At 60.2% G+C, this 27,709-nt stretch overlaps 1 protein-coding gene across 3 annotated transcripts in view; it reads left to right on the forward strand.

Annotated features, from left to right (window-relative positions):
* Positions 1 to 27,709, forward strand: part of LRCH4 (leucine rich repeats and calponin homology domain containing 4) — a 53,995-nt gene that overhangs the window by 10,042 nt on the left and 16,244 nt on the right. For all 3 annotated transcript variants that reach the window (XM_054004807.1, XM_054004808.1, XM_054049565.1), the window contains exons 2-10: positions 14,880 to 15,024; positions 15,105 to 15,231; positions 16,901 to 17,006; positions 17,369 to 17,505; positions 17,784 to 17,902; positions 18,297 to 18,393; positions 19,041 to 19,128; positions 19,309 to 19,409; positions 20,205 to 20,272. In XM_054004807.1, coding sequence (XP_053860782.1) covers positions 14,880 to 15,024; positions 15,105 to 15,231; positions 16,901 to 17,006; positions 17,369 to 17,505; positions 17,784 to 17,902; positions 18,297 to 18,393; positions 19,041 to 19,128; positions 19,309 to 19,409; positions 20,205 to 20,272 — 988 coding nt within the window. The remainder of the gene's footprint in view (positions 1 to 14,879; positions 15,025 to 15,104; positions 15,232 to 16,900; positions 17,007 to 17,368; positions 17,506 to 17,783; positions 17,903 to 18,296; positions 18,394 to 19,040; positions 19,129 to 19,308; positions 19,410 to 20,204; positions 20,273 to 27,709) is intronic.

Consider the following 27,709-nt stretch of genomic DNA (forward strand, 5'->3'; position numbering starts at 1 on the left):
TGGGAAATGACCTCTGGCCGGTGCATTGGGTATCAGGTCGTGGGAGGAATCGGAGCCTGCCTCTGTCCCCCAGAGGGCAGTTATGAACCCCGGGGAGGGAGGTGCACAGAGAGGAGAAACTGAGGCACGAGGGTGTAGGGACTTGCTTGGCGCGGGGCATATAACCCAGAGTCGTGACCAAGCTGGGCCCTTGACTTGGGAGGGCAGCTGGGCGGCTCCCTCCCCCCGCGTGGAGAGAGCTTGGCCGGGCACGTGTACAGCGTGTTGAACCCCTGCCAGGGCCTGGCTTGTAACAGGAAATGAGACTGGGTCTGCCTCGGAGCCTGCCCCCGGCGCAGCTCAGCACTTCGGGTCGCGTCACTTGGACTCCTTGAGGAGGGGAAACCGAGGCACGGGGTCTCTGCTTGAGGCCGCAGTGGAGCTAAAGAGATTTCCCCTGCTCTAACCACTCTGTCATGCTCCCTTCCACCTGTCCCAGAAGCTCCAGAAAAAGGGGCCCGTCCTCGGGCCAGTCTTTGGGCAAACCCGCGGGCCGGCAGTGTGTCGAACTGGGACTGTTTTTAATGTGCTGAGTGGGGAGTGTTGGCTGGGAAGGTCGCAGGGGAGTGTGGCTAGGACGGTCTGCATTGGGGGATGGGAGACTGGCCGAGGGAGAATACCTGAGCATGTAACATGAGAGCCCAGGAAGTGGGTTGTAGCCCACGAAAGCTTATGCTCTAATAAATTTGTTAGTCTCTAAGGTGCCACAAGTACTCCTGTTCTTTCTTCAGGAAGGGGTTAGAGGCCGGGTGACACCTTGGCCCAGGAAACTGAACAAAGGAGAGGAGGAGCAGAGGGGAGAGTGGGGGAAAAGCCTGCTGGAGGGTTTTGGTTTTAGTTTCCTGTTTTGGGCTGGGTGGTGCAACGCACGGAACCCCAAGCTGGGGTCTAAGCTCCCTGAACCTCCAAAGAAGAACTTGATTGGGGGGTCCTGGTTGTACCTACAAGCCCTGCTGTAGACTGCGTTCCTATTGTCCAATAAACCCTCCGCTTTACTGGCTGGCTGAGAGTCCCGGTGAATCCCAGGAAGAGGGGTGCAGGGCCCTGACTCCCCCCCACTCAGTGACAGGCGGTGCTTACGGGAGCAGCAGGAATCCAATCTGTGGCTATTTTTAGGCGGGGTGGGGGGCGCAGGGGAGGTGTCACTTCAAACACAGAACACCCGCTCCCTCAGCTGTTCGCCTGGCCAGTCTGGCCTGGAACCAGCCGCTTTAACTGTTTGTTTCCCCTCGCGTGGGGCTCCGGCAGACGGGGGGCCCCTCTGAGTGAGAGGCTCTGGGAGTGGGGAATCCGGCCCCTGCCTTCCCGGCAGCCAGGAGGGGCCTGCACTTGCCGGCGGGTTATTTCTGGCGCAGCAGAATGTCTCACCTGCGGCTCCCCCCGAGTGGAATGCGGAGGGAGCTGCCCCAGTCAGCCGAGAAGGGGAACATCTGCTTTGTATTTTTAGCCGGAGGCTGACGTTTCCGCCGATCTGGCCCCGCTGCCTCCCCCCGGGTGTCTTCAGTCGGACAACGTCGCCTGTACAACCCACGGCCCGTGGCTGGAGGAGCTCCGTGGCGGTTTGCCCCCTGCTGCTCTTCGGGGGGGGGGGGGGGGGCGCTGGTCCACACCCTCCCTCATCTGCTGGTTCACAGCCTCCCTCGGTCCCTGGCCTCCTCCCAGGCCAGCGAGGTCCTAGCCACAGTGAGCAATCCCAGGCCCTCTCGGCCTCCGTCCGCCAGCCCAGTTCGGAGTCCCCTCTGGAGCGATCTGCTCGCCATCCCCTGGTCGGCCTCGGGGCCCTTCCCTGCACCTGGGGCTTGCTGGTCATGGGCTCCTCTCTGAATTCACCCAGTCACTTCCTCCGCCGCTGGCCGCCTCGCAAACGTGCCAGCCACGAGCAGTGCAGGAGCAAGGCCTGGGAGACCCTCCCCCAAAGGGGTCACTTGGGAAGCTGGGGGGCGTCTGACGAAATCCTCCACGCCTGCACTCCCACTTCTTCTGTGCCCAAGAAGCCTGGTCTCTCATGACTCCTCCGCCACACCTGGTCTGCACCTGATCACTTAGCCCTGCCCACGGAGCTTAGCTCTGACTTCCCATGGGTGGGGCCTTCACTGTCCCCAATCATCTGTACTCCAAAAGGGGGCTTAATTGCACCAGAGAGGGAGCGCTTGGTATGCACCCAGGAGAGGAAAGATGGTCCTGCAGGTAGGGGGCTGGCTGGATTTCAGTGGGGCCTGTTCCCCCCCCACTGAAATAAATATCCATATTTATTTTGCAGCATTTCCCCCCACCCTTGCCCCCATTTTTATCAACTGTTAAATTTCCAGAATTGCGGGAAATTGTGAGGGGTCTCGGGTCAGATAATACTGATTTCACGGCAGTAGACGCCGGTTCCAAAAGCTACAACACGAGCCGTCGGCATCAACTGGCAAAACAGACGCAGGCACAAGCCTGCCGTTGGATGCCAGCAAACCCTCCAGCAGCGCGTGGCTCGGATCTTTAGCCGCGGCGGTGAAATCGGGGTTTACCGGTAAAAATCTAACCCTTCCGAGCCGGGGGTGTTTTAGCCATTCTGGAAGAACTCCCCATCTGGACGCCAGTTCTGGAGATAGGTGCCCGGGGAGGCTGCGGATCCAGGAGCTATTCTGGGACGAAATCACGTACTTTGGTAGAGAGGGTCCCTCGGGGGGGTCGGTTTCCTCGGCCAAGTCTTTAGATCTGTCGAGGAGTTTCAAGTGCAGGCCGCCTCCGCTTCCTGCCTCGCACAGGAGCTGCAGCTGTGGCCCGACGGCTGTGTGTTTACACAGTCTGCCAGAGTGCTGGCGCAGCCGGCGCTCCCGCCACCGGGCTGGGGCGTCCCCGGATGGCTCTGTGCTCCGGAGATGGAAGGAGAACCCTGGGAGGCACAGCTCTCCATAAAGGAAGGGGAATTGTTTGCTCTCTCAGCCCCTGATCTCTGTGTCTGTGCAGCCTCACGGGGTCCCTTTGCCGCACCCTCACAGGGATCCGGCTGGGGCACGTGGCCCTTGGGGTGGCGTTCCAGCTGCGTTCCGTCCCTGCGTTTCCTCCTCCTTAGCATCCCCGCGTTTCTCAGGCACTCAGCTGGATAGCCCGGAAAGAGAGTGCTTTGTTTTCCCACCCAACCTCGGGCAGGGTCTGTCTCTCGCCGTGTGTCTGGGCAGCGCCTGGCACGACGGGCCCTGATCCCAGCTGGGGCAGGGCCTGTCTCTCGCCGTGTGTCTGGGCAGCGCCTGGCACGACGGGCCCTGATCCCAGCTGGGGCAGAGTCTGTCTCTCGCCGTGTGTCTGGGCAGCGCCTGGCACGACGGGCCCTGATCCCAGCTGGGGCAGGGCCTGTCTCTCGCCGTGTGTCTGGGCAGCGCCTGGCACGACGGGCCCTGATCCCAGCTGGGGCAGGGCCTGTCTCTCGCCGTGTGTCTGGGCAGCGCCTGGCACGACGGGCCCTGATCCCAGCTGGGGCAGGGCCTGTCTCTCGCCGTGTGTCTGGGCAGCGCCCGGCACGACAGGGCCCTGGTTCCAGTTAATGTGTAAACACATGGCCCCAGCGCTGGAGGGGTGAATGGACAGGCTCTGATATGCTGGGAACAGATCCCCTCGCAGTTTGTGAGGAGACTCGCATGTCACGGCAGTCCCGGGTTGCACTGATCTGTGGGGAAATGGCGCGGTGTTGGTGTGGGCTGTCACGTGGCCCCATTTCCCTCTTCCTCGCAGACTTTAATCAGCTGCTCCCACGTCCTGTGACCTTTCATCCTCGTCTCTGGATGGTGCCCGGTCCCTTGGGCGAGGCGAAGGCGTCTCTCCCTGAAAGGCCGGGTGGGACGGCGTCGAGAGACGGCCAATCCACCTCTGCCCGGGGGCGTTTGGGCCCAGGTTACTGCCAGCGGTGCCCTGTTTCCCACGGGAAAGCAGTTGGCTTCATCCTTCCCGCCTTGTCCTGCTTTTCCGCTGCAGTTTGTGGCTCTTCTCTGCCCCTCTTGGATTTTTCCAGTGTCTCCTTTTAGAAGTTTGTTCATTTCAGCCCCGAGAGAGCCAGTGCCCAGCACTGATCCTTGTCAGTGTCTTGCTGGGACAGCTCTTCTCCTGCCAGAGGCTCGCGCGCTCCGTGCCAAGTTCAATACCCTCTTGGCAGCTTGGCTGGGCCCCTCTGGGTCGCGCGCTCGACAAAACATTTACCCTGCGGCCCAAGGCCTGCGCGTGTGTGCAGGGCAATGGCTTCTCTCGTGGTGAGCGCTGGGCTGGCCTCCCGCCAGCTGCTCGCAGCCCCAGCCACTTGGAAACAGCCAGGGCCCGGCGCACCGCGGGGACAGCGCTGGAGCTGCTGCTCGTCCTCCTCCGTCCTGGGGTTAGGGGAGAGCCCAGGAGCCCTGCTGGGATCAGGACCCCTGTTGTGCCAGGCACTGTACGGACCCTCCTGACTGAGATTGGGGGCCCCCCATGGTGCCAGGCACTGCACAGACCCCCCTGACATAGATCAGAGCCCCCCATGGTGCCAGGTACTGTACGGAGCCCCCAACTGAGATTGAGGGCCCCCCATTGTGCCAGGTACTGTATGGACCTCCCCTGACTGGGATTGGGGGCCCCCATTGTGCTAGGTACTGCACAGACCCCCCTGACTGAGATTGGGGTCCCCCCATTGGGCCGGGCGCTGCACAGACCCTCAAGAAGAGCCCTGCCTGGCCCGGAAGAGCTCTGAGTCCCGAATATGAGAGGGAGACAGGAAGGGTCATTTCCCCGCCCCCCGCAACCCTCCGAGGGACCCGCGTGGTGGCGTCAGACCAGACCAAAAGGTGTTTGGGTGCCGAAATTTGCCAATCGCAGCCTTGCATCAGCCCTGTGATCCTCCCGTCTGAGCTCCTCCATCCTCCCGCTCGCACCAGTGCAGAGCAGGGGAAACCCTTGGATTTAGACATGGCCAGGTGTTGCGGATTGTGGGGGAGTTAGGGCCCTGCACCCCTCTTCCCGAGATTCACTGTGACTCTCAGCCAGCCAGTAAAGCAGAAGGTTTATTTAAGGACAGGAACACAGTCTCAAGCAGAGCGTGTAGGTACGACCGGACCCCCTCAATTAGGTCCCTCTGGGGGGTTCAGGGAGCTTAGACCCCAGCTTGGGGTTCCCTGCGTTGCACCACCCAGCCCCAACCGAAACTAAACTCTCAGCCCCTCCCGCTGCTCCTCTCCTTTGTTCAGTCTCCCGGGCAGAAGGTGTTAATTCTCCCCACCCCCGTTCCTGGCTCAGGTTACAGCTCAGGTAGCTTCCTTCAAGGGAAGTCCCACATCCCCATTGCAACCCCCCTGCAACATTCCCAGGTCAAATCTGCCCTGCTCCGTCACATCTCTCCCCCCTTCGAGACTGAACTGAGCGAGGTCACTCTGACCAGTGACCTGGGGAAGTTCAGGGCTCCCTCTCCGGGACAACGCGTCCGCTATCAGGTTGTCACGTCCCTTCACATGGACCACGTCCATGTCATAATCCTGCAGGAGCAGGCTCCATCTCAGGAGCTTGGCGTTGGCTCCTTTCATCTGGTGCAGCCAGGTCAGGGGAGAGTGGTCGGTGTGCACGGTGAAGTGACGCCCAAAGAGATATGGCTCTAGTTTCTTGAGGGCCCACACCATGGCCAGGCATTCCTTCTCGATGGCCACGTAGTTCTGCTCCCGGGGTAGCAACTTCTTGCTCAGGTACACGATGGGGTGTCTCTCCCCCTTTTCATCCTCCTGCATTAACACCGCCCCCAGTCCTGTGTCTGAGGCGTCGGTGAACACCATAAAGGGCTTGTCAAAGTCTGGGTTTGCCAGAACTGGGCCACTGACCAGAGCCTCCTTCAGCGCCCGGAGAGCCTCCTGGCACTCCTCGGTCCAGACCACTTTGTCTGGCTTCCCCTTCTTGCACAGCTCAGTGATGGGGGCGGCTATGGCGCTAAAGTGGGGCACGAACCTCCGATAGTACCCTGCCATCCCAATAAAGGCTTGGACCTGCTTTTTGGTTTGAGGAGCGGGCCAGTCTCTGATCACCTCCACTTTGGCTGGTTCCGGCTTTAGGCAGCCACTTCCCACCCGGTGGCCTAGGTAGGATACCTCAGCCATCCCCACCTTGCACTTCTCCGGTTTTACGGTCAGCCCAGCCTTCTGGAGTCGGTCCAGCACTTGTCTAACCTGGGATATGTGGTCCTCCCAGGTCTGGCTAAAGACACAGATGTCATCGATATACGCCACGGCAAAACTCTCCATCCCCCTCAGTAGCTGATCCACCAGGCGCTGGAAGGTGGCCGGCGCTCCCTTGAGGCCGAAGGGCAGGGTCAGGAACTCATAGAGCCCCAGAGGGGTGACAAAGGCCGATTTCAGCCTGGCATCTGCATCCAGCGGCACTTGCCAATAGCCCTTTGTAAGATCCATGGTGGTAAGGTACCGAGCACCTCCCAGCTTGTCTAGGAGCTCGTCCGGCCTGGGCATGGGGTAGGCATCGGCTACAGTGATGGCATTGAGCTTCCGATAGTCCACACAGAACCGGATCGACCCGTCCTTTTTGGGGACCAGCACCACCGGCGAGGCCCAAGGGCTGGAAGACGGCTGGATCACCCCCAAAGCCAGCATGTCATTGACCTCTCTTTCCAGGTCCTGAGCAGTTTTCCCTGTGGCTCGGAAGGGGGAGCATTTTATAGGCGGGTGCGATCCTGTCTGCACCCGGTGGACAGTCAGATTAGTGCGTCCAGGCTGGTTGGAAAACAGCTGCTGGTACAGATGCAGCACCCCTCCGATCTCAGCTCGCTGGGCAGGGGTTAGCCGATCAGAGAGAGGAATTGCTTCCAGGGGGAAGCCAACTCTTGTCCCAGGGAATAGATCTACTAAAGGGTCATCTCCCTGCCCCTCCCACTGTCCACACACGGCCAACACCATATTTCCCCTGTCATAATATGGCTTCATCATATTCACATGGTACACCCGGTGGTGGTGTGCCCGGTTCGACAGCTCCACCACATAGTTTACCTCGTTTAGTTGCTTGACAACCTTGAAGGGCCCTTCCCAGGCGGCCTGGAGTTTGTTTTTCCTCACGGGGATGAGGACCATCACCTGATCCCCAGTGGCGAAGGCGCGGGCCCGTGCTGTGCGGTCATACCAGACCTTCTGCTTCCTCTGGGCTCTGGCCAGATTCTCCCTGGCCAGGCCCATGAGCTCGGCAAGTCGTTCCCGGAAGGTCAGGACATACTCCACCACCGACTCTCCGTCAGGAGTGGCCTTCCCCTCCCATTCGTCTCTCATCAGGTCCAGGGGCCCCCTTACCCGCCTTCCATATAGCAGTTCGAAAGGCGAAAACCCGGTAGACTCCTGGGGTACCTCCCTGTACGCAAACAGCAGGTGAGGTAAGTACTTGTCCCAGTCCTGCGGGTGCTGATTCATAAATGTTTTCAGCATCATTTTTAGCGTCCCATTGAACCTCTCCACCAGCCCGTTGGATTGGGGGTGATATGCTGAGGCCCAGTTGTGCCGGACCCCACATCTCTCCCACAAGCACCGGAGTAGGGCCGACATGAAGTTGGACCCTTGGTCCGTCAAGACTTCCTTGGGGAACCCCACTCGGCTGAAAATGGTCAGCAGCGCATCCGCCACAGTGTCTGCTTCAATGGACGATAAGGGCACTGCCTCGGGGTAGCGGGTGGCGAAATCGACCACCACCAGGATGTATTTCTTCCCAGACCGGGTCGTCTTGCTGAGAGGTCCCACTATGTCCATGGCCACCTTCTGGAAAGGCTCCTCTATGATGGGCAAAGGTCTCAATGCTGCCTTCCCCTTGTCCCGGGCCTTCCCCACCCTCTGGCAGGGGTCACAGGATCGGCAGTACTGCCGGACGTTGGTGAAGACCCCGGGCCAGTAAAAGTTCTGTAGCAGCCTCTGCCTGGTGCGCCGGATCCCCTGGTGCCCTGCGAGAGGGATGTCATGGGCCAGGTACAGTAGCTTGTGGCGAAACTTCTGGGGAACCACCAGCTGCCTCCTGATCCCCCACGACTCCACTTCCCCCGGGGGAGCCCACTCTCGGTACAGGAACCCCTTCTCCCACAGGAACCTCTCCTTGCATCCTCTCCTCATGGTCTGTACCACACTGAGGTCAGCCAGGCCCCTTAGCTTCCGCAGGGAGGGGTCCTTCTGCAACTCGGCCTGGAACTCGGCGGCTGGGGAAGGGATGGGGACCTGCTCCCTCTCGTCGGCTGGGTCGGAAGCCCCAGCCACCCCGCGGCCTGTCCTTGGGTGTTCCCTCCCCACCCGGGAAGGGTTCGCTGCCTCCGGTGGGACATCCTTCCCAAGGTCAGGGCGTAGTGCCCCTCGCCGGCTCTGGCTACGGGTCACGACTAAGGCGGTCTGGGGGCTGCTTGGCCAGTCCTCTAGGTCCCCCCCCATCAACACCTCAGTGGGCAAATGGTGGTGCACTCCCACGTCCTTGGGGCCCTCCTTGGCCCCCCATTTCAGGTGTACCCTCGCTACGGGAACCTTGAATGGGGTCCCGCCCACCCCGGTCAGGGTCAGGAAGGTGTTGGGCACCATCCGATCTGGGGCCACCACCTCGGGCCGGGCCAGTGTCACCTCTGCGCCCGTGTCCCAGTATCCATAAACTTTCTTCCCATCCACCTCCAGGGGAACAAGGCACTCGCTCCGCAGGGACAGCCCCGCGCCAACCCTGTAAATGGAGAACTTTGAGTCCGGAGCATCTGGCCCCCCAGAGAAGCTGGCCGGGGGCCCTTCTCTCTCTTGAGCAGTTGATAAGCTGCCAGCCCCTCTTGCGTGGGAAGCCTGCCCCTCGTCCGTCTGGGCCTCTACCAAGTTAACCCGGTGCGGGTTCGGTCTGCTCAGTCTGTCCTTGAGCTTGGGGCACTGGGCCCGAACGTGGCCTCTTCGGCCGCAGTAATAGCAGCTCAGGTCCCGTGGGTCCCCTCGAGCCGGTCGGTTGTCCCTGATGCTGGGCCTTCCCCGTGGGAGGGGATTCCCCATATTCCCCCTTTGGGAGGTCCCAGGGTGACTCTCTCTCTGCATCGCGGCGGGCCTGTTCCTTTGGGGCTCCTCCCTGCCACCCCCTGACCGGCTCTTTACAAACTCATCAGCCAGCTGCCCGGCGTGTCGCGGGTTCTCTGGCTTTCTGTCCACCAACCACAGCCTCAGGTCGGATGGGCACCGCTCATACAGTTGCTCCAGTACCAGCAGTTTAATCAGGTCCTCCTTCGTCTGGGCCCCACCAGCCCACTTGCTGGCGTATCTTTCCATGCGGACGGCTAGTTGCAGATATGAGATCTCAGGGGTTTTATCTTGACTCCGGAACCTTTCCCGGTACATCTCAGGAGTCAGCCCAAACTCACGTAGCAGGGCCTTTTTGAATAGTTCGTAGTCCCCTTTCTCTGCCTCTCCCAGTTGGCGGTACAATGCCACGGATTTGGGGTCCAGTAAGGGGGTAAGGACCCGGAGTCTGTCCGCGGGATCCACCCGGTGCAGCTCGCAGGCCGTCTCAAAGGCCTCCAGGAAGTCATCCATGTCCTCCCCCTCCTTGTATGGGGCCATGATGCACTTATCAAAGCTCCGTGCAGTCCTGGGTCCCCCCTCACTCACCGCAGCCGGGGGTTCGCTGCCCTTCAATCTCGCCAGTTCCAGGTCATGCTGACGCTGTCTCTCATTCTCCTCCCGTTCATGCTGTCTCTGTCTCTCTTCACGCTGATGCTGTCTCTCTTTCTCCTCCCGTTCACGCTGATGCTGTCTCTCTTTCTCCTCCCGTTCATGCTGACGCTGTCTCTCTTTCTCCTCCCGTTCACGCTGATGCTGTCTCTCTTTCTCCTCCCGTTCATGCTGTCTCTGTTGTTCACGATCCTCCAGCTCTCTCAGTTTTAGCTCTTTCTCCCATTCCAGCCAATTCCGCTCCCCGGATGCCGAACGTCGCCGGGAGGATCCTCTGCTGGCCGGCGGGCTTCGCCGGGGGGATCCCCTGCTGGCCGGGGGGGTCACGGCGCCCTCGGTATTTGCTGGGCTCCTCCCCACCCTTCCCCTAGGCATAGGAAGGAGGGGTCTCGGGAAGCCCTCAGCAGCCGGCTGACCACTCCCAGCTGGGACAGACACTGGTGCCTGCGCTGCATTTGCCAGGCTGCTTCCCTGAGACACAGGGATCAGTTCATTCGCGCGATCTTCCGCCTCCAGCTGGGCAATGAGCTGTTCTTTGGTGAGCCTCCCAATGCGCAGCCGCCTCTGCTTGCACAGCTCCACCAGGTCGCTCTTAAGCCGCTTGGCATACATCTTCCTGCTGGCCACTCACCGGCCTGTGTGCTCACAGCTCCCCACAGTTCCCAGGGGCCCCCTAGTGTGCCAGCCCTTCTCGAGGTCACCACCTCTCTGCCAGGGTCGAGCTGCAGACTCCTCCGCCCCTGGGACCACTCGCTGCGATCCCCCCGGGGGACCCTGTTACTGCAAAAGTCCTTCTCGCTGGTCACACACTCCCAGGGGTAATAACCGTCTCTCTCTCACTCTTCAGCACGCCTGGTCCCCGTCAATCCCCCTTCGTTTTACTGCTCCCCAGTCACTTACTGCAGGAAGCGCCGTCCACGGGGTGCAGTAGATCCCGCCGCTGCCACCAGTTGTTGCGGATTGTGGGGGAGTTAGGGCCCTGCACCCCTCTTCCCGAGATTCACTGTGACTCTCAGCCAGCCAGTAAAGCAGAAGGTTTATTTAAGGACAGGAACACAGTCTCAAGCAGAGCGTGTAGGTACGACCGGACCCCCTCAATTAGGTCCCTCTGGGGGGTTCAGGGAGCTTAGACCCCAGCTTGGGGTTCCCTGCGTTGCACCACCCAGCCCCAACCGAAACTAAACTCTCAGCCCCTCCCGCTGCTCCTCTCCTTTGTTCAGTCTCCCGGGCAGAAGGTGTTAATTCTCCCCACCCCCGTTCCTGGCTCAGGTTACAGCTCAGGTAGCTTCCTTCAAGGGAAGTCCCACATCCCCATTGCAACCCCCCTGCAACATTCCCAGGTCAAATCTGCCCTGCTCCGTCACACCAGGGACCATACCACCTTGTCCCCACGGTTCGTCCCCCTCGCTGGTCAAACCGGGGGGGGCCTTCTTTCCAGGCGGCTTTGTCCAGCCTTGACTCCCAGCCGCTCGCCTGGGACGACTAATCCTGCTTCCGTTCCACCTCGTCCCCCGCCCCCCCCCCCACTCCTACCAGGTAAAAACCGCAGAACTCCTGGTACAAGATCATCATTCAAACCTGTATTCGAAACTTGCTGAAATTCTCTTTGCAACAAGCGCCAGAGCAAATTGTACAATTTGGCCTTAAAGGGTGCTGGATTTGTAATGCCTGTAAAAAGTAATCCCTGATGATGACACAGCACAACTTATTGCTGAGCTCTGTGACTTTATCCTCACGCACAATTCTTTCAAATTTGGTGACAATATATACCTCCAGACCAGTGGCATCGCTATGAGCACCCGCATGGCCCCACAATATGCCAACATTTTTATGGCTGACCTGGAACAACGCTTCCTCAGCTCTCGTCCACTCATGCCCCTTCTCTACCTACGCTATATTGATGACATCTTCATCATCTGGACCCACGGGAAGGAGACCCTGGAAGAATTCCACCATGATTTCCACAGCTTCCACCCCACCATCAATCTCAGCCTGGACCAATCTACACGGGAGGTCCACTTCCTAGACACCACCATACAAATAAGCGATGGCCACATTAACACCACCCTATACTGAAAACCCACCGACCGCTATGCCTACCTTCATGCCTCCCGCTTCCACCCTGGTCACACCACACGATCCATCGTCTACAGCCAAGCACTGAGGTACAATCGCATCTGCTCCAACCCCTCAGACAGAGACCAACACCTACAAGATCTTCACCAAGCATTCTCAAAACTACGATACCCACACAAGGAAATAAAGAAACAAATCAACAGAGCCAGACGTGTACCCAGAAGCCTCCTGCTACAAGACAGGCCCAGAAGAGAAACCAACAGAACTCCACTGGCCATCACCTACAGTCCTCAGCTTAAACCTCTCCAACGCATCATCAGTGATCTACAACCCATCCTGGACAATGATCCCTCACTTTCACAGACCTTGGGAGGCAGGCCAGTCCTCGCCCACAGACAACCCGCCAACCTTAAGCATATTCTCCCCAGCAACCACGCACCGCACCATAACAACTCTAACTCAGGAACCAACCCATGCAACAAACCTCGATGCCAACTCTGCCCACATATCTACACCAGCAACACCATCACAGGACCTAACCAGATCAGCTACAACATCACCGGCTCATTCACCTGCACGTCCACCAATGTTATATATGCCATCATATGCCAGCAATGCCCCTCTGCTATGTACATTGGCCAAACTGGACAGTCTCTACGCAAGAGGATAAATGGACACAAGTCAGATATCAGGAATGGCAATATACAAAAACCTGTAGGAGAACACTTCAACCTCCCTGGCCACACAATAGCAGAACAACAAAACCTGGGCGGGGGGAGGTCTCTGCCTGGGCTGGAGCCGGTGTCCTGCACCAGGTGTGGTGCCGGGAGGACAAACACGGAGAGGAAAGAGAAGCTCTGACAAAACAATTAGCGATTTCCCCAAGAGGTAAATTGAGGCGCGAGAGTTTTCCCGCTAATTCCCGCTGCAATTCACCCCCTCCCGCTATTACGGCAGCGGGAACCGCGGGATTCCAGTTCTGGCTCTAACCCGGATTCCTGGTGTCACGGAGTGTGGGGGGACACAAGGCCCCACACCCCGGCTTCCTGCGATTCACCATGACTCTCAGCCAGGCAGTAAAGCAGAAGGTTGATTTAGACGACCGGAACACAGTCCAAGACAGGTCTTGCAGGCACAGACAACAGGACCCCCTCAGTTAGGTCCATCTTGGGGTCCCAGGACGCCCCAGCCCCCTTGGGGGTCAGAGCCCCGTCACCAGCCAGCTCTGAACTCTCCCTCTAGCCTTTGTCCAGTTTCCTGGGCCAAGGTGTCACCTGGCCTCTAACCCCGTCCTGGGTTCTCATGTTACATGTTCAGGTATTCTCCCTCGGTCAGTCTCCCATTCCCCAGTGCAGACTATCCTAGCCACACTCCCCTGTCAGCATTCACAGACCACAGTAAGAACAGTCCCAGTTCGTCACACCTGGGTTCCTCCCCGGCTGGGCCGTGGCCTCTCTGCTCCCCGGAGCCAGGACTCTTGGGTCTTGTTTACAGCGAGAGACTCACAGACCTTCCCCAAAGGCATCCAGTGCTGATCAGTGTGAATGAGTGAGGAAAAGTGAAACTATGTAACGTTTACAGAGATCTCGCCCCATCCTCGCTTCCCTCAGGAATGGGCTGGCTGTGACTTCTCTGCGTGGGGGAGAGTTAAACGTGACCCTGCTCTTGGGCTGGAAGGCGAAATCTCTGCAAACACGATTCCAGCTGCAGGGTCCAGCTGTTTAAAGGGTTCCCACCCAATTCCTCCGCGCTCACGGCCATGAGTGGCATTTTCCTCCCAGCGCCCCTGGGCTCGGGCCGGGCCAGGTTGATTTACAGGAATTACACGGTGCATGTCCCCTCCACCTCCCTTCTGCTGGGGGTGCGCGGCCTCACGCCTGGGTTCTCTGGGAGGGCAGAACATAAGAACGGCCGTACCGGGTCAGATCAAAGGTCCATCTAGCCCAGTATCCTGCCTTCTGACAGTGGCCAATGCCAGGTGCCCCAGAGGAAGTGAACCAACAGGCAATGATCAAGTGATCTCTCTCCTGCCATCCGTCTCCACCCTCTGACAGACAGAGGCTAGGGACACCATTCCTTACCCAGCCTGGCTAATAGCCATTAATGGACTTAACCACCATGGATTTATCCAGTTCTCTTTTAAACGCTGTTATAGTCCTAGCCTTCACAACCTCCTCAAGTAAGGAGTTCCACAAGTTGACTGTGCGCTGTGTAAAGAAGAACTTCCTTGTATTTGTTTTAAACCTGCTGCCTATTAATTTCATTTGGTGACCCCTAGTTCTTGTATTATGGGAATAAGTAAATAACTTTTCCTTATCCACTTTCTCCACATCACTCATGATTTTATATACCTCTATCATATCCCCCCTTAGTCTCCTCTTTTCCAAGCTGAAGAGTCCTAGCCTTTTTAATCTCTCCTCATACGGGACCCGTTCCAAACCCCTAATCATTTTAGTTGCCCTTTTCTGAACCTTTTCTAATGCCAGTATATCTTTTTTGAGATGAGGAGACCACATCTATACGCAGTATTCGAGATGAGGGCGTACCATGGATTTATATAAGGGCAATAAGATATTCTCAGTCTTATTCTCTATCCTCTTTTTAATGATTCCTAACATCCTGTTTGCTTTTTTGACCGCCTCTGCACACTGCGCAGACATCTTCAGAGAACTATCCACGATGACTCCAAGATCTTTTTCCTGACTTGTTGTAGCTAAATTAGCCCCCATCATATTGTATGTATAGTTGGGGTTATTTTTTCCAATGTGCATTACTTTACATTTATCCACATTACATTTCATTTGCCATTTTGTTGTCCAATCACTTAGTTTTGTGAGATCTTTTTGAAGTTCTTCATAGTCTGCTTTGGACTTAACTATCTTGAGCAGTTTAGTATCATCTGCAAACTTTGCCACCTCACTGTTTACCCCTTTCTCCAGGGGGGTCTGGTGGTTAGAGCAGGGATTGGAAGACAGGACACCTCTTCCTGGCTTGGCCACCCTGCCTCAGTTTCTCCTCCAATGAGCTCAGGGCCCCCCATTGCGCTGGGCGCCCAGGAGCTTGGTGCAGGCAGCGGGGGGCGTCTAACGGCTTCCTCTCTCGTCCCATGCCCAGATCTCTCCCGGAACCGCTTTGCCGAAGTGCCCGAGGACGCCTGCCACCTGGTCTCCTTGGAGGGGCTGAGTTTGTACCACAACTGCCTGCGGACCATCCCGCCGGCCATCGCCAACCTGCAATCCCTCACCTACCTGAACCTCAGGTAATGGCCGGGCCAGGGGGGATCCAGCCTGACTCGCTCCTCCCGCGGTTCTAACGGCTCCTTCTCTCCCCCCCCGCCAGCCGGAACCAGCTCACCTCCCTCCCGCCCTGCCTCTGCCGCCTGCCCCTCAAAGTCCTCGTCGCCAGTAACAACAAGCTGGGCTCGCTGCCCGACGAGACGGGCTCACTCAGCAACCTGCGCCAGCTGGTGAGTGGGGCCGGGCCACCAGATCGCTCCGGCCGGGGCTGAGAGACCTCCAGGGAAAATCCGACACAGCAGGGGGCGCTCTCCCCTGGCAGGCGGGGCTGGTCCCAGGGCGGCGCTAGGGGGCGCTGTGGGGGGGGCTCAGCAGGGGGCGCTCTCCCCTGGCAGGCGGGGCGGGGAGCGGGGCAGGGGGCTCAGCAAGGGGCGCTCTCCCCTGGTAGCCGGGGTTGGTCCCAGGGCGGTGCTAGGGGGCGCTGTGGGGCGGGGAGGGCTCAGCAGGGGGCGCTCTCCCCTGGTAGGCGGGGCTGGTCCCAGGGCGGTGCTAGGGGGCGCTGTGGGGCGGGGAGGGCTCAGCAGGGGGCGCTGTCCCCTGGTAGGCGGGGCTGGTCCCAGGGCGGCGCTGTGGGGTGGGGAGCAGGGCGGGGGGGGGGCTCAGCAGGGGGCGCTCTCCCCTGGTAGGTGGGGCTGGTCCCAGGGCGGTGCTAGGGGGTGCTGTGGGGCGGGGAGCGGGGCAGGGGACTCAGCAGGGGGCGCTCTCCCCTGGCAGGCGGGGCTGGTCCCAGGGCGGCGCTAGGGGGCGCTGTGGGGCGGGGAGGGCTCAGCAGGGGGCGCTCTCCCCTGGCAGGCGGGGCTGGTCCCAGGGCGGCGCTAGGGGGCGCTGTGGGGGGGGGCTCAGCAGGGGGCGCTCTCCCCTGGCAGGCGGGGCGGGGAGCGGGGCAGGGGGCTCAGCAGGGGGCGCTCTCCCCTGGTAGCCGGGGCTGGTCCCAGGGCGGTGCTAGGGGGCGCTGTGGGGCGGGGAGGGCTCAGCAGGGGGCGCTCTCCCCTGGTAGGCGGGGCTGGTCCCAGGGCGGTGCTAGGGGGCGCTGTGGGGCGGGGAGGGCTCAGCAGGGGGCGCTCTCCCCTGGTAGGCGGGGCTGGTCCCAGGGCGGCGCTGTGGGGTGGGGAGCAGGGCGGGGGGGGGGGCTCAGCAGGGGGCGCTCTCCCCTGGTAGGTGGGGCTGGTCCCAGGGCGGTGCTAGGGGGTGCTGTGGGGCGGGGAGCGGGGCAGGGGACTCAGCAGGGGGCGCTCTCCCCTGGCAGGCGGGGCTGGTCCCAGGGCGGCGCTAGGGGGCGCTGTGGGGCGGGGAGGGCTCAGCAGGGGGCGCTCTCCCCTGGCAGGCGGGGCTGGTCCCAGGGCGGCCCTAGGGGGCGCTGTGGGGCGGGGAGGGCTCAGCAGGGGGCGCTCTCCCCTGGCAGGCGGGGCTGGTCCCAGGGCGGTGCTAGGGGGCGCTGTGGGGCAGGGAGCGGGGCGGGGGGCTCAGCAGGGGGCGCTCTCCCCTGGCAGGCGGGGCTGGTCCCAGGGCGGTGCTAGGGGGCGCTGTGGGGCAGGGAGCGGGGCGGGGGGCTCAGCAGGGGGCGCTCTCCCCTGGCAGGCGGGGCTGGTCCCAGGGCGGTGCTAGGGGGCGCTGTGGGGCAGGGAGCGGGGCGGGGGGCTCAGCAGGGGGCGCTGCTGATGTACGGATGGGGGGGTGTCAGGGATTAGGCCAGGCCTTGCCACTCAAAGCTCCTCTGTTGCTCCTGCGCCAGTGCGAACCCAGGCATCCTGGCTCATCTCCAACGCGGGTCATTCCATCGTGCCTCTTTTCCCCCCCCCCGCCACCGACGCGCCTTGCTAAACCAACCTCCCCCCCCAGGACGTGAGCTGCAATGAACTCCAGTCCCTGCCGGCCAGCATGGGCCGGCTGGGGTCCCTGCGAGACCTGAGCGTGCGGAGGAACCAGCTAACTGCCCTGCCTGAAGGTCAATGCCCCTCTCCGTCTCTTTAAATCCCGGGGCAGGACCCCTTCCAGCCAATCGAGCGCGGGGTGGGAACGGAAGCCACCAATCCCAGGAGCCCAGTGAGCTGGTAGTTAAAGGGCCGGTGCGCGAATATCTTTCGGCCCTTTCTTCTTGTTCAAGCACCCTGGGAGCTGGGTCTGGGTCTTGATTCTAGCCCCACATCCCCTTGTGCTCACCACAGCCCCGATGCCCCAGTGCCAGGGGGTGTCAGGCGGGGCTGGGACTCCCCACAGATCCCCCCCCCCCCCCCCTTCTGGACATGGGGCAGCTGGGATTTTTCCAAAGGCCCCTGCCATGCTCACCGGGCTCCTCTGCCGTTCCAGAGCTGTCGGAACTGCCCCTGGTCCGCCTGGATTTCTCCTGCAACCGGGTCGCCCGCATCCCCGTCTGCTACCGGCACCTCCGGCATCTGCAGACCATCCTGCTGGACAATAACCCCCTCCAGTCGCCGCCTGCGCAGGTGAGCCGGGGCGGGGCCCAGGGCGCAGCGGGCTGGAAGGAAACTGACCCGGGGAAGGAGGGCCGGGGGGGAGGAGGGGGGGCGGTAAAGCTGGACCCATCCCGATGGGCAACGAGGCACCGATTTTCCACAGTGCAGGTGACTAACATGGAACCGGCCGGTGCGATGCCAGAGTCAGATCCGATAGGTCCTTCCGGCCGGTGACTCAGTAAAGGGGTAGGGGCTCTCCCCGCCTCAGCCCAGCCCTAACGAGCCCCCCACTCCCTCTCTCGCCCCAGATCTGCCTGAAAGGCAAAATCCACATCTTCAAATACCTCAACCTGGAAGCCTGCAGCAAAACGGGGCCTGACCTGGCCGACTTCGCCCGGGCCAGCCGGCCCACCGGCTTCGGCACCTGGTAAGGGAGCTTCACCGGGGCAGGGGGACCTGGGATCGCCCCAGCTTGTCCGGCCCCCGCGTGGCAGCCCAGTGGTGCTGGGCATTGTGGATTCTGTTCCCACCGCTTGCCCCTCAAGCAGATAGAAACCCATGGGCTCCCCCACCCCTGGGAGCCAGGACTCCTTGGTTCTCTCCCCGGCTCTGGGAGGAGAGTGGGGGCTGATGGGTTAAAGCAGGGGGGGCTGGGAGCCCAGACTTCTGGGTTCTATTTCTAGATCTGCCCCTTTCTTGAGAGCTTGGGGAGGAAGTGCCAAGTTCCGTCACTCCCCTCCTCGTCTCTCTGTACTGGGCTGATCCCAGGCTCTGGGCTGGTTTGTGAAGCACCTTCTCCGGCACCTCTCTCTGCCCCTCAGCCTCTCCGACGAGTTCTACCCTGGCCGGCAGTACGGCGGCTTGGATTCGGGCTTCAACAGTGTCGACAGCGGCAGCAAGCGGTGGTCTGGGAACGAGGTATGGACCGTGCGGCCCGCAGCCAAGTGCTGCTCTCCCGGGAGCTGGTGCCATCCGGAGCACGCAGGGCAGCGACGGCCCCCCCTTCCTAGCCCTGGGCGATGGGCAGTGGGTCAGGGGTCTACATTCCAAGGCGATGTCAGCATTGCGTGGGAGCCGGCGGACTGCGAAGAGGGGCTGGATGGGAGACTAGGGGTGCTGGCCTGGGGGGTCACAGCTTGTTAGATGCTGCTCCGGGTCAGTTTCCCTTGTGTTGGTCAGTTTCACATACCGCCGTCGGTCCCTTTTACCGGCACCGGGCGCGGATCGGTCGGTTTCACGTACCGGCGTCAGTCCCTTTCACCGGCGCAGATCAGTCAGTTGTGCGGGTTGGTCAGTTTCACGTACCGGCGTCGGTCCCTTTCACCGGCGCCGGGCGCGGATCGGTCGGTTTCACGTACCGGCGTTGGTCCCTTTCACCGGCGCAGATCAGTCAGTTGTGCGGGTTGGTCAGTTTCACGTACGGCGTCGGTCCCTTTCACCGGCGCCGGGCGCGGATCGGTCGGTTTCACGTACTGGCGTTGGTCCCTTTCACCCGCGCCGGGCAGGCCCAGCGTCCGACCCCCTCTGCGCCTCCCGAGAGTCACCCGCCCCCTCTGCTTTCTCAGTCCACAGACGAGTTCTCCGACCTGTCGTTCCGCATCGCAGAGCTGGTGCGTGATCCCCGCCAGCTGAAGGAGAAGCGGGACCGGGCAGGTGAGCAGGGTCTGGGGCCCCAGCGTTACCCGCGGGGAGGTTCCTGCCGCGGCCAAAGGGGAAATCAGCTGCTGGCCTCTCCTGCCAGTGACAGCTCTGCCGTGCCAGGCAGCCCCCACCCCCCGTGTGCCGGGCTTCGCTGGGCGCGGAGCGGCCCCGCTGACGCTTTCCTCCCCGCAGCCAACGGAGAGCTGGAGCAGATCGACTTCATCGACAGCAGCGTGGAGGAGGAGGAGGCGGGCAAGCTGGAGAGCAGCTCGCAGGCCGCGGCCCCAACGGAGGTGAGGGGGGGCCGGGAAGACTACAACTCCCAGAATGCAGTGCTCCACTGTGGGCCTTTTGGCTGCCCTGTAGGGGGCGGGGGGAAGAACTGACCCAGGGCAGAGAGAGGTATCGCACTGGACCCAAAATGGGGTCGTGACCCTGCCCCTGGACCCAAGAGAATTTAGGGATTAGGCAAATATTTGAACCCTGAAATCTCTTGCTCGGGCGCCGCTGCCGCACTGCCTCGTGGGAGTTGTGTTTCGCTTGCTTCACGCCTCCCATTCTCCTCTATGCGCCAGTCTCCCTAGTCGGACTGCGTCTCCCATGGTGCACCACGGTCTGGCCTCAGGGTGAGGGAAGCAGTTGCATCATGGGAGATGTAGTTTAGAAACCACAAGCCTCCTTTCCCTCTGTGGACTGGACTCATCTCCCTTGGTGCACTCTGGTCTGGCCTCAGAGTGAGGCACTTGCATCCTGGGAGTCCCTGGCCATGGTGCATCCTGGGAGATGTAGTTTTGAGGGTTAGTTCCGGCTCAGGCCCACTGCTCCTGCCAGCTGGGGGCACAGCTGTGGGACAGGGCCATGCCAGCGGGCCCAGAGCCCTGCCCAAGCGGGGAGGGGCTGCCTCAGCCTTCAAGTGGGACCCATGCCAGGCTGCTCGGGGTGTGAGTGGGCTGGGCTTGCATGGCTGCCACAACACAGCAGCAAAGGAAACTGGGCATTGGGCCTGGAGTGTTAGAGCGGGGGGGGGCTGGGAGCCAGGACTCCTGGGTTCTCTCCCTAATCCTTTCCCTCTTGCCTTCTGTCCCCAGGAGAAGCGGAAAGCAGAGAGGAGCCTTCCCCAGAGAGCCGATGTCGGGGAGAAGGTGTCGAACAGCAGGTGAGCAGCAGCTGGTTAGCGCCTGTTGTGTGACAGGCGAGGGGTCCCCATATAACTGGCCGCCCCGCCCCAGAGGTGGCTGCATCTCAGCGCCGGGCGAGGGGTCCCCATATAACCAGCCGCCCCACCCCAGAGGTGGGCGCATCTCAGCACCGGGCGAGGGGTCCCCGGTGTCATGGAGTGTGGGGGGACACAAGGCCCTGCCCCCCCGGCTTCCTGTGATTCACCATGACTCTCAGCCAGCCAGTAAAGCACAGAAGGTTTATTAGACGACAGGAACACAGTCCAAGACAGGTCTTGCAGCCACAGACAACAGGATTAGCTGCATCTTGGGGTTTTACCCTGGCCACCCTCTGGAAAGGCTCCTCTATGCTGGGCAAGGGTCCTAAAGCCATTTTCCCCTTGTCCCAGGCCTTCCTCCCCCTCTGACAGGGGTCACAGGATCCGCAGTACTGTCGGACAGTAACAAAGACCCCAGGCCAGTAAAAGCTCCGTAGCAGCCTCTGCTGGGTACGCCAGGTTCCCTGGTGCCCTGAGAGAGGATTGTCATGGGCCCCGTACAGCAGCTGGCGGTGATACTTCTGGGGTACCACCAGCTGCCTCCTGATCCCCCCTGACTCCATTTTCCCTGGGGGAGCCCATTCTCGGTACAGGAACCCCTTCTCCCACAGGAACCTTTTCCGGCCACCTCGTCCCATGGTCTGTACCGCACTGGGGTCGTCCAGGTCCTTTATCTTCCGCAAGGAGGGATCTTTTTGCACCTCGGTCTGGAACTCAGCAGCTGGGACAGGGATGGCCACCTGCTCTCTCTCGCCGGCTGGGTCTGAAGCCGCAGCCTCCCTGAGCTGTGTCCCTGGGTGTTCCCTCCCCACCAGGTTAGGGTCCTGCGCCTCGGGCAAGGCACCCTTCCCAAGGCCATGGCGCAGTGCCCCTCGCCGGCTCTGATGCGGATCACAACCAGGGCACCCTGGGGGTTGCTTGGCCAATCCTCCAGGTCCCCCCCCCATCAACTCCTCAGTGGGCAAATACGGGTGTACCCCCATGTCCTTGGGGCCCTCCTTGGCCCCCCACTTCTGGTGTACCCTCGCCATGGGCACTTTGACGGGGTCCCTCCCACCCCCGTCAGGGTCAGGTAGGTGTTGGGCACCACCCGATCTGGGGCCACCACCTTGGGCCGGGCCAGTGTCACCTCAGCGCCCATATCCCAGTATCCATTGACCTTCCTCCCATCCACCTCCAGGGGAACAAGGTACTCTCTCCGGAGGGACCGCCCCGTGCCCACCGTATAAACCAAAAACCCTGAGTCTGGAGCATCCGGCCCCCCAGAGGAGCTGGCCTGGAGCTCTCCTCCCTCCTTAGCAGGTGGTACTCTGCCAGCCCCCCTTCTCTGGGAATGCTGCCTTTCGCCGGGCTGGGTCTCTACCCAGTCAACCCTCTGTGGGTTCGGTCTGCTCAGTCTGTCCCTGAGCCTGGGGCACTGGGCCCGTATGTGGCCCTTTTGGCCACAGTGATAGCAGCCCATGTCCCATGGGTCCCCCCGAGTGGGTTGGATGGACCTGATGCTGGATGTTCCCCTTTGGTGGGGGTGTTGCGGAGTGTGGGGGAGTTAGGGCCCTGCACCCCTCTTTCCGAGATTTACTGCGACTCTCAACCAGCCAGTAAAGCAGAAGGTTTATTTAAGGACAGGAACACCGTCTCAAGCAGAGCGTGTAGGTACGACCAGACCCCCTCAATTAGGTCCCTCTGGGAGGTTCAGGGAGCTTAGACCCCAGCTTGGGGTTCCCTGCGTTGCACCACCCAGCCCCAACCGAAACTCAACTCCAAGCCCCTCCCGCTGCTCCTCTCCTTTGTCCAGTCTCCCGGGCAGAAGGTGTTAATTCTCCCCACCCCCGTTCCTGGCTCAGGTTACAGCTCAGGTAGCTTCCTTCAAGGGAAGTCCCACATCCCCACTGCAACCCGCCTGCAACATTCCCAGGTCAAATCTGCCCTGCTCCCTGCTCCGTCACATCTCTCTCCCCTTCGAGACTGAACTGAGCGGGGTCACTCTGACCAGTGACCTGGGGAAGTTCAGGGCTCCCTCTCCGGGACAATGCGTCCGCTATCAGGTTGTCACGTCCCTTCACATGGACCACGTCCATGTCATAATCCTGCAGGAGCAGGCTCCACCTCAGGAGCTTGGCGTTGGCTCCTTTCATCTGGTGCAGCCAGGTCAGGGGAGAGTGGTCGGTGTGCACGGTGAAGTGACGCCCAAAGAGATATGGCTCTAGTTTCTTGAGGGCCCACACCATGGCCAGGCATTCCTTCTCGATGGCCGCGTAGTTCTGCTCCCGGGGTAGCAACTTCTTGCTCAGGTACACGATGGGGTGTCTCTCCCCCTTTTCGTCCTCCTGCATGAACACCGCCCCCAGTCCTGTGTCTGAGGCGTCGGTGAACACCATAAAGGGCTTGTCAAAGTCTGGGTTTGCCAGAACTGGGCCACTGACCAGAGCCTCCTTCAGCGCCCGGAGAGCCTCCTGGCACTCCTCGGTCCAGACCACTTTGTCTGGCTTCCCCTTCTTGCACAGCTCAGTGATGGGGGCGGCTATGGCGCTAAAGTGGGGCACGAACCTCCGATAGTACCCTGCCATCCCAATAAAGGCTTGGACCTGCTTTTTGGTTTGAGGAGCGGGCCAGTCTCTGATCACCTCCACTTTGGCTGGTTCCGGCTTTAGGCAGCCGCTTCCCACCCGGTGGCCTAGGTAGGATACCTCAGCCATCCCCACCTTGCACTTCTCCGGTTTTACGGTCAGCCCAGCCTTCTGGAGTCGGTCCAGCACTTGTCTAACCTGGGATATGTGGTAGATTCATAGATTCATAGATTCTAGGACTGGAAGGGACCTCGAGAGGTCATCGAGTCCAGTCCCCTGCCCGCATGGCAGGACCAAATACTGCCTAGACCATCCCTAATAGACATTTATCTAACCTACTCTTAAATATCTCCAGAGACGGAGATTCCACAACCTCCCTAGGCAATTTGTTCCAGTGTTTAACCACCCTGACAGTTAGGAACTTTTTCCTAATGTCCAATCTAGACCTCCCTTGCTGCAGTTTAAACCCATTGTTTCTGGTTCTATCCTTAGAGGCTAAGGTGAACAAGTTCTCTCCCTCCTCCTTATGACACCCTTTTATATACCTGAAAACTGCTATCATGTCCCCTCTCAGTCTTCTCTTTTCCAAACTAAACAAACCCAATTCTTTCAGCCTTCCTTCATAGGTCATGTTCTCAAGACCTTTAATCATTCTTGTTGCTCTTCTTTGGACCCTTTCCAGTTTCTCCACATCTTTTTTAAAATGCGGCGCCCAGAACTGGACACAATACTCCAGCTGAGGCCTAACCAGAGCAGAGTAGAGCGGAAGAATGACTTCTCGTGTCTTGCTCACAACACACCTGTTAATGCATCCCAGAATCATGTTTGCTTTTTTTGCAACAGCATCACACTGTTGACTCATATTTAGCTTGTGGTCCACTATAACCCCTAGATCCCTTTCTGCCGTACTCCTTCCTAGACAGTCTTTTCCCATTCTGTATGTGTGAAATTGATTTTTCCTTCCTAAGTGGAGCACTTTGCATTTGTCTTTGTTAAACTTCATCCTGTTTAACTCAGACCATTTCTCCAATTTGTCCAGATCATTTTGAATTATGACCCTGTGTCACGGAGTATTGGGGGACTCAGGGCCCTGCACCCCCGGCTTCCTGCGATTCACCATGACTCTCAGCCAGCCAGTAAAGCAGAAGGTTTATTTGGATGACAGGAATACAGTCCAAGACAGGTCTTGCAGGCACAGACAACTGGGACCCCCTCAGTTTGGTCCATCTTGGGGTCCCAGCCCCCCTTGGGAGGTTAGAGCCATCTCTGCCCCCCAGCCATCTCTCCAGCCTGCTTCCCACTCTCTGGCTTCAGCGACCCCTCCCACAGCCTTTGTCCAGTTTCCCGGGCTAAGGAGTCACCTGGCCTTCAACCCCTCCCTGGGTTCTCGTGTTACACACTTAGGTATGCGCCCTCGGGCTGTCTCCCATCCCCCAATGCAGACTATTCAGCCACACTTCCCTGTCAGCATTCACAGACCACAGTGAGAACAGGCCCAGTTCGTCACACCCTGTCCTCCAAAGTAGTTGCAATCCCTCCCAGTTTGGTATCATCCGCAAACTTAATAAGCGTACTTTCTATGCCAATATCTAAGTCGTTGATGAAGATATTGAACAGAGCCGGTCCCAAAACAGACCCCTGCGGTACCCCACTCGTTACGGTCCTCCCAGGTCTGGCTAAAGACACAGATGTCATCGATATACGCCACGGCAAAACTCTCCATCCCCCTCAGTAGCTGATCCACCAGGCGCTGGAAGGTGGCCGGCGCTCCCTTGAGGCCGAAGGGCAGGGTCAGGAACTCATAGAGCCCCAGAGGGGTGACAAAGGCCGATTTCAGCCTGGCATCTGCATCCAGCGGCACTTGCCAATAGCCCTTTGTAAGATCCATGGTGGTAAGGTACCGAGCACCTCCCAGCTTGTCTAGGAGCTCGTCCGGCCTGGGCATGGGGTAGGCATCGGCTACAGTGATGGCATTGAGCTTCCGATAGTCCACACAGAACCGGATCGACCCGTCCTTTTTGGGGACCAGCACCACCGGCGAGGCCCAAGGGCTGGAAGACGGCTGGATCACCCCCAAAGCCAGCATGTCATTGACCTCTCTTTCCAGGTCCTGAGCAGTTTTCCCTGTGGCTCGGAAGGGGGAGCATTTTATAGGCAGGTGCGATCCTGTCTGCACCCAGTGGACAGTCAGATTAGTGCGTCCAGGCTGGTTGGAAAACAGCTGTTGGTACAGATGCAGCACCCCTCCGATCTCAGCTCGCTGGGCAGGGGTTAGCCGATCAGAGAGGGGAATTGCTTCCAGGGGGAAGCCAACTCTTGTCCCAGGGAATAGATCTACTAAAGGGTCATCTCCCTGCCCCTCCCACTGTCCACACACGGCCAACACCATATTCCCCCTGTCATAATATGGTTTCATCATATTCACATGGTACACCCGGTGGTGGTGTGCCCGGTTCGACAGCTCCACCACATAGTTTACCTCGTTTAGTTGCTTGACAACCTTGAAGGGCCCTTCCCAGGCGGCCTGGAGTTTGTTTTTCCTCACGGGGATGAGGACCATCACCTGATCCCCAGTGGCGAAGGCGCGGGCCCGTGCTGTGCGGTCATACCAGACCTTCTGCTTCCTCTGGGCTCTGGCCAGATTCTCCCTGGCCAGGCCCATGAGCTTGGCAAGTCGTTCCCGGAAGGTCAGGACATACTCCACCACCGACTCTCCGTCAGGAGTGGCCTTCCCCTCCCATTCGTCTCTCATCAGGTCCAGGGGCCCCCTTACCCGCCTTCCATATAGCAGTTCGAAAGGCGAAAACCCGGTAGACTCCTGGGGTACCTCCCTGTACGCAAACAGCAGGTGAGGTAAGTACTTGTCCCAGTCCTGCGGGTGCTGATTCATAAATGTTTTCAGCATCATTTTTAGCGTCCCATTGAACCTCTCCACCAGCCCGTTGGATTGGGGGTGATATGCTGAGGCCCAGTTGTGCCGGACCCCACATCTCTCCCACAAGCACCGGAGTAGGGCCGACATGAAGTTGGACCCTTGGTCCGTCAAGACTTCCTTGGGGAACCCCACTCGGCTGAAAATGGTCAGCAGCGCATCCGCCACAGTGTCTGCTTCAATGGACGATAAGGGCGCTGCCTCGGGGTAGCGGGTGGCGAAATCTACCACCACCAGGATGTATTTCTTCCCAGACCGGGTCGTCTTGCTGAGAGGTCCCACTATGTCCATGGCCACCTTCTGGAAAGGCTCCTCTATGATGGGCAAAGGTCTCAATGCTGCCTTCCCCTTGTCCCGGGCCTTCCCCACCCTCTGGCAGGGGTCACAGGATCGGCAGTACTGCCGGACGTTGGTGAAGACCCCGGGCCAGTAGAAGTTCTGTAGCAGCCTCTGCCTGGTGCGCCGGATCCCCTGGTGCCCTGCGAGAGGGATGTCATGGGCCAGGTACAGTAGCTTGTGGCGAAACTTCTGGGGAACCACCAGCTGCCTCCTGATCCCCCACGACTCCACTTCCCCCGGGGGAGCCCACTCTCGGTACAGGAACCCCTTCTCCCACAGGAACCTCTCCTTGCATCCTCTCCTCATGGTCTGTACCACACTGAGGTCAGCCAGGCCCCTTAGCTTCCGCAGGGAGGGGTCCTTCTGCAACTCGGCCTGGAACTCGGCGGCTGGGGAAGGGATGGGGACCTGCTCCCTCTCGTCGGCTGGGTCGGAAGCCCCAGCCACCCCGCGGCCTGTCCTTGGGTGTTCCCTCCCCACCCGGGAAGGGTTCGGTGCCTCCGGTGGGACATCCTTCCCAAGATCAGGGCGTAGTGCCCCTCGCTGGCTCTGGCTACGGGTCACGACTAAGGCGGTCTGGGGGCTGCTTGGCCAGTCCTCTAGGTCCCCCCCCATCAACACCTCAGTGGGCAAATGGTGGTGCACTCCCACGTCCTTGGGGCCCTCCTTGGCCCCCCATTTCAGGTGTACCCTCGCTACGGGAACCTTGAATGGGGTCCCGCCCACCCCGGTCAGGGTCAGGAAGGTGTTGGGCACCACCCGATCTGGGGCCACCACCTCGGGCCGGGCCAGTGTCACCTCTGCGCCCGTGTCCCAGTATCCATAAACTTTCTTCCCATCCACCTCCAGGGGAACAAGGCACTCGCTCCGCAGGGACAGCCCCGCGCCAACCCTGTAAACGGAGAACTTTGAATCCGGAGCATCTGGCCCCCCAGAGAAGCTGGCCGGGGGCCCTTCTCTTTCTTGAGCAGTTGATAAGCTGCCAGCCCCTCTTGCGTGAGAAGCCTGCCCCTCGTCCGTCTGGGCCTCTACCAAGTTAACCCGGTGCGGGTTCGGTCTGCTCAGTCTGTCTTTGAGCTTGGGGCACTGGGCCCGAACGTGGCCTCTTCGGCCGCAGTAATAGCAGCTCATGTCCCGTGGGTCCCCTCGAGCCGGTCGGTTGTCCCTGATGCTGGGCATTCCCCGTGGGAGGGGATTCCCCATATCCCCCTTTGGGAGGTCCCAGGGTGACTCTCTCTCTGCATCGCGGCGGGCCTGTTCCTTTGGGGCTCCTCCCTGCCACCCCCTGACCGGCTCTTTACAAACTCATCAGCCAGCTGCCCGGCGTGTCGCGGGTTCTCTGGCTTTCTGTCCACCAACCACAGCCTCAGGTCGGATGGGCACCGCTCATACAGTTGCTCCAGTACCAGCAGTTTAATCAGGTCCTCCTTCGTCTGGGCCCCACCAGCCCACTTGCTGGCGTATCTTTCCATGCGGACGGCTAGTTGCAGATATGAGATCTCAGGGGTTTTATCTTGACTCCGGAACCTTTCCCGGTAC

This window comes from Malaclemys terrapin, chromosome 15, assembly GCF_027887155.1.
Source record: "Malaclemys terrapin pileata isolate rMalTer1 chromosome 15, rMalTer1.hap1, whole genome shotgun sequence".
In the NCBI taxonomy this organism is placed as follows: domain Eukaryota; kingdom Metazoa; phylum Chordata; order Testudines; family Emydidae; genus Malaclemys; species Malaclemys terrapin.